Source organism: Chenopodium quinoa, unplaced genomic scaffold (genome assembly GCF_001683475.1).
Source record: "Chenopodium quinoa cultivar QQ74 unplaced genomic scaffold, ASM168347v1, whole genome shotgun sequence".
In the NCBI taxonomy this organism is placed as follows: Eukaryota; Viridiplantae; Streptophyta; class Magnoliopsida; order Caryophyllales; family Amaranthaceae; genus Chenopodium; species Chenopodium quinoa.
The window spans coordinates 4,291,316-4,301,715 of record NW_018742523.1 but is presented as its reverse complement, the minus strand read 5'-3'; the positions used below and the strand labels follow the sequence as shown (position 1 = coordinate 4,301,715).

At 36.2% G+C, this 10,400-nt stretch overlaps 1 protein-coding gene across 4 annotated transcripts; it reads right to left on the bottom strand.

The window, feature by feature from the left end:
* Positions 1 to 5,798: 5,798 nt before the first annotated feature.
* LOC110720014 (protein ALP1-like) lies at positions 5,799 to 10,376 on the bottom strand. 4 transcript variants are annotated; one of them, XM_021899011.1, is made up of 4 exons: positions 10,136 to 10,376; positions 8,799 to 8,853; positions 6,817 to 7,137; positions 5,799 to 6,649 (listed from the first exon to the last, which is right to left on the bottom strand). In XM_021899011.1, exons 2-4 carry the CDS (start codon positions 8,838 to 8,840, stop codon positions 6,143 to 6,145), a joined length of 870 nt encoding a protein of 289 aa, XP_021754703.1. In that variant the 5' UTR covers positions 8,841 to 8,853; positions 10,136 to 10,376; the 3' UTR covers positions 5,799 to 6,142. The 4 variants fall into 4 exon arrangements, with proteins under 4 accessions (XP_021754703.1, XP_021754704.1, XP_021754702.1 ...); XM_021899012.1 differs by lacking the exon at positions 10,136 to 10,376 and having other exon boundaries at positions 6,817 to 7,911; positions 7,997 to 9,260; XM_021899010.1 differs by lacking the exon at positions 5,799 to 6,649 and having other exon boundaries at positions 7,044 to 7,911; positions 7,997 to 8,853; positions 10,136 to 10,150.
* Between the last annotated feature and the right edge of the window lie 24 nt (positions 10,377 to 10,400).

Here is a 10,400-nt window from a genome sequence, read left to right as displayed (position 1 = left end):
AATCATAAATAATAGTGGTATTTATAGACTTAAAATCTCATGAAGATAGATTTTTGAAATAAGATAGATTTTTACAAACGCGTAGCGAGGGACAGCAGTTTTACGGTTTTTGTTTTTATCTTAACATATGATCCATAATTGGAATAATATAAATAATATATCTTTGGAAAGCTCTGGAAGTCTACTTTCCAACCCAATTAGAATCAGATTAATATCTTTTGTATAATTTAAGATATGATCGAAATAGTGGAACGATGTCAGTTTTGGATATAGTTTGGTATCTTAATCATATCTTTTTTGTTTTCAATCGGAATTGGGCTTATGATTTATCATTGGAAAGCTTATTTCAAGGGATATCCAACAGTCCAAGATTGGGATAAAAATTATGAGGCACAAAATTTATTTTTGATCGGTTTTGGGACTGGAGTTGTGAGAAGGGAAAATGGGCTAACAAAATGGATAAAATGGCTTTAAAAACGATTTCGGGCTAGAATAAAAGGGCTATTCAAGTAATTCTTAAATCCATTATGTGAATCAGATCAAATTAGGCAATGAGAGGTTGTTTCGTCATCAGGCTTTGGTCAGGGAGACATTTTTAGGTGTTTACAGGTGTTCATGGTGAGATTTCATACCATTGAGGGGCGTGACAAAGCTTTTGAGGCTAGTCCTCTACTCTTTGATAGGAAACTAGTTGTGATGAATAAATGGGTTTCTAAAATTGATCTCAAGGCTGCAGCTCTTACCAAGGTCCCTGTCTGGGTACGATTTTCTGGCTGCATCTTTGCTACTAGGGGGCTACTGCTCTAAGGAAGATTGTTGGGCTAGTGGGTGAGACTATTGAAACAGATAATGCTACAACTTGCAATGATAAGCTGGAATATGCTAGAGTAACGGTTGAGGTGCCGATGGGGATGGATTTGCCTGAGTTTGTAAGGTTTACTAATGAGATAGGAGTGGAGATTATGCAAAAAGTAGTGTTTTTATGGAAGCCTGTTGTATGTTGTGTGTGCAGGGGAATGGGACATCATGATAATGAATGCTCGAATCATAAAGTGGCTTATAGAAAGGCACATGATGTGATGCAAAGGGTGTGAAAAATTTCTAGAGGCAGAAATAGGTGTCTGCGAAGGAGCAAGTGCAAGTCACTAAACAGAGAGAAGTTGTAGTGGAAATGGTGAATGAGGTGGTGCAGAATGTTGAAATTGAGGTACGTAAAATTGTATCAAGGCACTAAAGCTTGGATAAAGGTAAGGGTGTGTATGTGATGAAGGTGGGGGAGTGCTCTCACCACCCTCATGGATAGGTTTGGATTTTGGAATGTCAGGTGTCTAAACAAGCATGAAAAGCAGGTTGATGTTCTATGGTTTCTAAAACAGAATAATATTGGCTTCTTTAGACTTCTAGAGACTAACCTATGTTTAGAAGTGATTGGTGTGTGTATGCAAATTATTCAAAGCATAAGGGGTAGAATTTGGGTAATTTAAAGGTCATATGTGTTTACAGTGAAGTTGTGGGGTGTTACTAGTCAACTGATTCACACAGAGGTGACTTATAGGGCTTATAGTAAGAATTTTTCTATATTTTCTATTGTGGCTTAAATGATACTAAAGATAAAAGTGCTTTGTGGGATTCATTGAGATGTATAGGGCAAAATATGGTTGATGCTTGGGTGATTGGTGGGGATTTTAATTAGGTGCTGAATATACAAGACAGAGTGGGAGCTCTTGTCACCTTAAGAGAAGTGGAGTTGTTTAGAAGTTGTTAGACTTATTGTGAACTGATGAATGTTTAGGTTGGTGGTACGTTTTTCACATGGACAAATAAACAAGAAGGTAACTCTAGAGTGTGTACCAAGATTGACAGAATCTTGGTAAATTCTGCTTGGGTTGATAACTTTATTGGTTTTACAACTATGTTCTTGCCAGAAGGATTGAGAGATCATTGCCCATGTGTGTAATTTTCTAGAGGATTTGCACGGAACAAAGAAGCCATTCTGGTTTTTTAATTTGTGGACTGACAGTCACATGTTTTTGGAGGTGGTTAAGCAGGCTTGGGATAGTGAGGTTGGGGGGACTACTATGTATAAGGTATGCCAGAAGCTAAAGAGAGTGAAGGGTGCTTTGAAATTTCTAAATAAGGATCACTTTTCTAATATTGAAGTCAGAGCTTTGGAGGCTGAGAGTAAGCTTAGGGTGATCCAGGAAAATCTACATGCTGATCCTTAGAATGAGCAGTTAATTTGTGATGAAATCATGGCTAGGGAGCAATATGCTACCTTTCATAGTGCTTCCCTTCGTTTCCTAAAGAAAAAGGCTAATGTTAACTGGCTAGATAAGGGTGATTATAATTCTGCTTACTTTCTTGCTATTTTAAAAAGCAAAAAGATTCAAAAGACCACTTATAGTGTCCCGTTTGAAAATGGGGTGACTTTTATAGATCTTGAGAGTATGGCTATTGCTTTTGTGGCTTTCTATAAGAGTTTGCTAGGTACTTCTGTCACAAATGGGGGTATTCATCAAAGTGTAATTGGCCCGGTTCTTTCTGAGAGTCAGCAAGTAGTTGTGTAGACCTTTTAACATAGGGGATGTGTGGTAGGCTTTGAAGGGAATTAATGACAATAAGGCTCCTGGGCCGGATGGTTTCTCTAGTAGATTTTTTTAAAAAGCATAGAATGTGCTAGGTGAGGAAGTGAGTGATGTTGTTCTTGACTTTTTCTCTATTGGGAAGCTGTTAAGACAAATTAATTGCACTACATTGAATTTGATTCCTAATGTAGACCAATTGCTTGTTGCAATGTGGTTTACAAGATCATTTCCAGAATGATTTATAGCAGATTGAAAGAGATTCTGCATTCTCTAGTGGACATGGTGCAAGGTGCTTTTGTCTCAGGTAGATCTACCCTTGATAATATCATGGTATGCCTAGATATGCTCAAGGATTATAATGTAAGAGATTTGTCCTAAAGTGCACTATCAAGGTTGATCTCAGGAAGGTTTTTGATTTAGTATGTGGGGTAACAGTTTCTTAGAGAGCTTTTGGAAACTCTTAAGTTCCCTAAGAGGTTCATTGGGTGGATTTTTAATTGTGTCACAATCCTGCTTTCTCTATCATGTTGAATGGGAGCTTGTATGAGTGTTTACAAGCTAAAAAGGCATTAGGCAGGGTGACCCTATGTCACCTCTACATTTTTTTTTTAGCTCTGGAATACCTGACAAGACTTTTGAAGAAAGTTGGTGAGAAGAGAGGGTTTAGTTCTCATCAGAGGTGTGCAACTCTTAAGCTTAATCATCTGGTTTTTACAGATGATAATCATTAGAGGGGATAGCTCATCTACTGATCTTACTATGAAGGCCTTGTACACTTTTTCCAAAGCCTCTGGACTTGTATGCTTATTGTGAGAAAACTACAGTTTATTTTGGTAATGTGCCTGAGAATGTTCAAAATGCTATCCTGGCTAAGCATGGGTTTGTGGAGGGAGTGTTTCCATTTCGATATTTGGGTGTGCCTCTGAATACTAGAAGGTTAAAAGTGTGTGAGTATGACCCTCTTATTGATAAGATTACCAAAAGAATCCATTGTTGGTGTAGCAAGCATCTTTCTTATGCTGCTAGAGCTATTCTAGTAAATGCAATATTTATGAGTCTCCATACCTAGTGGGCACAGGTTATGCTTTTACCTAAGACTGTGATGCTGAGGATTGTTCAATTGTGTAAAGCTTTCTTGTGGACTAGTCAGGCCTCTATGTCTAAGACCCCTCCAGTGGCCAGTGGCCTGGGATTGGGTTTGTAAACCAAAGAAAGAGGGGGGGTGGGGGTCCGGGTATTAGAGACTGCATTGCTTGGAATATAGCTACCTGGGAAAGTATGTTTGGCAAATAGTTCTCAAGGTTGATACCTTATGGGTAAGGTGGATACACTCTGTGTACATCAGAGAAGATAATTGGTGGGATTATGCTGCTCCCACCAATGCTAGTTGGGGTTGGAAGATGCAGTATAAGGTCAAGGATAGATTGAAAGTTGGATTTGAGAATAACAAATGGGAAAGTGGCAAGTATTCGATTGCAAATTGCTACAAATGGCTGAGAGAAGGTGAGCAGATCAGATATCACTAGACTAAATGGGTGTGGAATAAGTACAATGTTCCTAAACATTCTTTCATCACTTGGATAGCTATACAAAAAAGATTGTGAACTAGAGCCAAGTTGCATAGATTTGGGGTGTGTGGTGAGGAGATATGCATGCTGTGTGGGAATGAGAGAGAGAGACACTGAAAGACACTAATTTTCAGCTACCCTTATACCGAGCTTGCTTACAATATAATTTGCAATGGTTGGGAACTTCCCATTGTAGGAATTCAGTGAGCCTGGAAGATTTGGGGCAAGAGGTTTCATACAGGAAAGCAAAGGCAAGTAGGATATGCAATTCTGGCTGCCTTAGTGTATCACATATGGCATGTCAAGAATGTAGCTTCTGGCAACAGGTAGTGCTATGACCTGAAGGAGTGGCAAAGAAGGTTAAAACTAATATAGTTTGGAGGGTACAGAGATTAATAATAGATAAGAAATGGCTTGTAAATGATTGCAAATGGTTTCATAGTCTCAAAATGAGCATTTAAAGTAGTTGTAGTTTTTGTAGCTGTAACTTGGTGCTCTTAGGGCTAGTTGGGTCCTAAGTTTCAGGGGTATGCCCCGTTGCTTTTGTACAGTTTTTTATGTCATATTAATATATTGCTTACTCACCAAAAAAAATGTAAAAACCTGATTGTTTTAAGGAAACTAACCGCTTTTCCTTGCTTGATTTTCTTTTCCATTCTTTATGGACTTTCTCTTGTTCTGAAACCTCGCAATTTCGTATCAATTAATTCAATAAGTCTTGTGTAAGACGGATGTACGTTAATTTTATTGTAAAACGGTCAGTTTGAGAGTAACTTTAACTATTTTATGGTACTTTAACCCCTTAAATGGTAACTTTTAAATAGTCATTGGTTTGAATTTTATTTTAATGTGTAATTTTTATAGATTCATGATTACATATTATAAAGGCTAATATGATTAATCTAATACATTATAAGATTTTTGTAAGATAAAATTTATTATTTGAAAAATTATAACTTTTATAGTATAAAGGTAACTTTAAATACTTTTAACATAATTTTAACCCGTCTTACAATAAATTACGTACACCCGCCTTTTTGGAGAATTTGTGCAATTAATTTGGCTAAAGTGTTTAGGAAAGAGGGGAAGAATGTAGGCTCCGTTTGTTTTGATGGAAAACAAATCTAATGGAAAATGAATTTCCATGAAATCCATTTTCTGGAGGAAAACTCAAATTTGGTTTAGTTTTCCTTTGTTTGTTTGTAAGGAAATTCATTTTCCAAGAATCCCATTTTCCTTTGTTTGTTTGGAAATTTATTTTCCTTTTAAAACAATTTTCCTTTTGTTACTTAATATTGTTTGTGAACCTATTTTTTTTATAAATTGAACCTAATTAATTTGTTACATGAATAAATAACAATCTTGAAACTTTTATTAATTAAAAGTATATGATTCGGGCTTGTTCGAATCACTACTCCAGATAAAAGCCTATGTAAAAGTTGAAACGCACCAACCCAAATACAAGTGATCAAAAGCCAACAGCAAATACAAGAAACTTACAACTATAGTCTAGCAAATACAAATTATAAATACAAAGGTCAATCCAAGTAACATAACTCATATATAAATACAAATTTCCTTCTCTTTTGAATCTTATATGCCCTGTATCATAATTAATTTGAGAAATGTGAACAGAAGAATCAAGTGATCAAAAGTTATTAATAAGTACTCAAAAGGATCAACTATGGAAGTATGTACACTGGACAAAAAGCTACCCATCAGATATGCAGCTTGGCATTAAACAACAAACATTTCAAATAACTGCATAGGTAGATGGGGTACCCAGATAGATAAGTACACTAGTAAGGTTCAACATTGAGCATTATCTCAGAAGCTGCAGTTGACAGGCTTAAAATTAAAAAGAATACTAGACATTAACAGACACGGCAACACAACCCATATAACAGCATATAGCAGCCAATAGCAAGGGGGCAGGAAAAGCAGCTTCCAGCAGCCTACCAGAAATTAGAGTGGAAGCAGCAAACAACTTTAATGTTTATAGTTTTTGACAAACTTTTCGATCCAAAGTTTGCGTAGTGGCAAGCTTTTTGTCAAAAATGCTTTTACAAGCATTTCGCGCTCCACCAAGTGATCAAAAACAGCAACACGCACCCCTTCTTCAATGTCCTCCATCTTCATAATTTCGTCATAAAGCTTCTCTACATCAAGTTGATTGTTTGAAAATTTTTTGAGAGCACTAACCACTTCTTGAAGTTGTGCTGAAATGTGTTCCATTTCCGATCCTTCGTCAGTTCGAGACCTCTTTCGATGTGGCCTTGAGCCCGACGAGGTACCACTATCAGCCTTACTCTCAGCCTTGGAAGGCACACTATCAATAGTCATACTTGGTTGTCCACTTTCCATTGAAGCATCAACATCGATGTCGACAAATGTCTTGGAGAAGTTCCCCCGTGCTAAATCTTTACCCACTACTATAGCCATCTCCTCATACATATCAATTTTTCTATTCAAAAACTTTTCATATTTTGGATATTCCTGCAAAAATAAAACGTTATTAGGGTCATCTAATCCAGAACACCTACACTGCACTCACCAGAACACCTACACTACACACTGCACTCACCACAGCACACACACACAAGCAAGAAGCAGCACACCACCATCACAAACATGTTTAGAAAAGGTGTATAAAACAACACTACCTTAACATAAGTAGCATATGCTGTGGGAGATGCTGTCACCATCTTCAAGTTATCGTTCCATCCAAACCCAGAGTTGTTTCGGACTGTTGATATAGCCACCCATGCATTCCTCACAGTTTTCATATGATTCTCCACATGTTCTGAGGTGCAATTGGTTTGAAACTTCTCAGAGATAATCTTTGCAGCAGCCACAAAAGAACTTGTTCGAAAAGTATTGTTAGGCCGGTTTCCCTTTTTAACTTCTTCGGCTAAAAAGTTGAGTAACTCCTTTGACATGTCCTTTGACCAGCGAAAGTTGGCCTTTTTCTCTTCGTTTTTAACCTGGAAAAATCACTTTAGCATTAGAATCTGGAAAAAAAAAAACAAAATAATAATCGTGCATGCTATAAAACGCATCTGGAAAACCTGCCCTGTTGAAAAAGTAAACTCTAGATATAATATTAGGTATCAAGCAATTTCCACATTTCCACCAGAACAACATATAAACTTTAAATATGAAGAATCTGTAACAAACATGGCATATGATTGATCCTACAAAGGAGAGAATGAAAAGACAACATAAGAAAAATGTGTTATAGAATATAAAATACATAATTAATGAACTAATTATCTAAAGATGCATATGTTAAGCCCATCAAATTCGAGCCTTCTTTTATACAGTCCACATCGCCGTTGCAATGGCATTTCTCTTCCTTCCAATTTGTTGGTTTTCTTGTCGTTGTATCCCTTGAGTACGTGCTTCGCCCATGTGTTGTAAATCTTGTGATGTCATCTCTACTTCAACTTCTCTTGTAATTGGGTCATTTGGGTCAACACCTCTAAGGTAGTTATGTAACACACAACATGCTAGAACTACATCTACTTGGGTTTCATACGGCCAAAATGGCTCAGCATCCAAGACACGAAATCTCTTCTTTAATACTCTAAATGCCCTCTCCACAACCATTCTTAGTGAGGAGTGTCGAAGATTAAATAATTCACGTTCATTCTCGGGTGGATTGTTGGTATACTCTTTCAAGTGGTAGCGAGTACGCCTATATGGAGGCATGAATCCTTTACGGTCACCATACCCCGCATCAGCAAGGTAATACTTTCCTACAAATTTAAAGAGATTTTTCATAGTTACTAACTTATAACCAATGCATAAAAGAAACCAGACAAAAAAATAATCTTAAAGTACCTTTAGGAACCTTAAATCCCCTTTTGAGCGCATCTTGTAAGACCTTTGAGTCATGAGCAGAACCCTCCCAACCAGCCAGCACATATGTAAATTTCATATCAAAATCAACAGCACCTAGCATATTTTGGGTTGTCCCACCCTTTCTACCACGAAATCGACCTTGCATTTCAATTGGGACAGATGCACGTATATGTGTCCCATCTATAGCTCCTATGAAATCCTCAAACCAAGGAAAAAACCTAGGGTTGTTTTGAATTTCAGATGGAAGAGGAGAGGCTTGTGGTTTGACAAAATCTGGGTACAATTTAAGGATGGCTTTAAGAACAACATGAAAGTAATGATGTATGGTCCAAATTGATCGAAAAAATCTTCCCCCTGCTACCCTAAATCTTACATTATGCCCTAAAATGTATAAAAATATCATTACTTGTTCTTTAACACCTATTCGAATATTTTCTTTCAAAAGTCCTCTTTCAACTAGAATATTACACAAATTCAAAAATGCTTGAGGCCTTATACGAATCTGACCCAAACAATGAGTATTACCACAATAAAAAACACTATTAATAATCTCCGGCCTTAGACTATCTCTATTAATATAGGTTTGCCTAATTATCCTTAGCCTTCTTGTTTTAGATCTACGCTCGTTAAGAAAAGCAAGATAACAAGCAATAATAGCAGCCACAACGCCAATAACAATGCCTTTAGTATCATTAGCCATCTACATCAATTCCATAAAAAAAAATGTTAAGCATACTTATATGTATATTAATTCGATAGTGGTTTTTGGGCAAAGTTATACCTTAGATGATTTTTGGGTAGACAATCCACGCTCCGGTTCCATAACTAATACCAATCTGAAAAAAGAAAATTATGATGATTGATGGTATTATCAAAGTAATCAATCTAACTCAACGGCAACAACACACTTACAACAACAATTAACAAAACAACAAAACAATTATCCCCATAAGACCTTCATTAAGCTAGATATTGATACAAAACAACACTGGCCGATGGAGGAACAATAGAACAATACTAGATATTGATACATTAAGCTAAGGCCATGTATTCACAGTCTCATTTTTCAAAACTATTAATCACTTTAGCTTGATTATAAAGAACCAATAAATCAATTTTCACTAGCACTACAAACATATACTGCCAGAAGACTCAAAAATCAGATAGCAGACTGTTTTTGCCCTTTTTGTTAAAGTTTAAGTATCTGTCCATGACCCTTACCTCAATATATGGGTTTTGAGGGAGATAAATTCATAACGTAAAATCCAAAAAATAATAGATGGACCAGTTTAAGTGAAAAAAAGTACTCCATATCTCTCACAAAAGCAGACATTTGGATATATTATTATGAGTACTCCATATCTCTCACAAAAAGTAAACTGAAAATTGTAGCACTTGATTTATTGGGAGCACAAGCGAAACTCTGTCTCTACCTACATTAGTATCTATTGCACCAATATACCAAATAGAATACAAGTATATAACGATAAGCTAAATATACTACTCGTATATGCTCATTTTATATTACTTGAAAGAAACTAACACTAGCGCCACATATATTCTCTACTAAACAGCATGAGATATGCAAACGACAACAATACGACATCAACTACAATTCATCACAATAATAGGTAGCAATAAAATTCAGGCATAAGCTATCAACTATTGTAAACAAACCACAACAACATACATCAATTTACCATAAAAAGACTAGTCAACAAACAATACAATCCCCTGGCCAACAACACTTTGGTTGCTAGAAACTAACCAATCAATCATCCAACAACAACACCAATAATATCGATCATCAAATAGTCACATTCATACACAGAAGCTTCATCACATTACATTGTAAGCAGCCAAAAACAGAAGTCCAACAATTAATTTTATGTGCAAACCCTAATTCCCAAATCAATAGCAAAAAATCAACCAAATTCCAGAATTCTTCATTATTACTTCACTTGTTCTTTAATAGAGAAGAATATTAACAAACCCTAATTAATCACAAACCTAACCTTAGGCATTTGAATCAAATAAACCAGTTGAATCCAATAAACCAGTCGAATCCAATAAAGAAGCAAACAATCAAAGAAAGGAAACAGAATAATTGGAAATTACCTTGTGAGAGCAGATCTTGAGGATGAGCAGTGAGCTTGAGGAGGAGCAAGCTCAAATGAGAGCAGCGAGCAACGATGGAAAAATGGAATCCCTTGATTTTTTTTGGGAAAATATTTGGGCCTCAATGGAAAAGTATTTTCTGGACCTATTTTCCATTTTATGGGCCGATCCAAAACAAACAATAGAAAATAGGAAAACTATTTTCAAGGAAAGAGTTTTCCCTTGAAACAAACAGAGCCGTAGTGAACTAATTTGAGAGTATTTC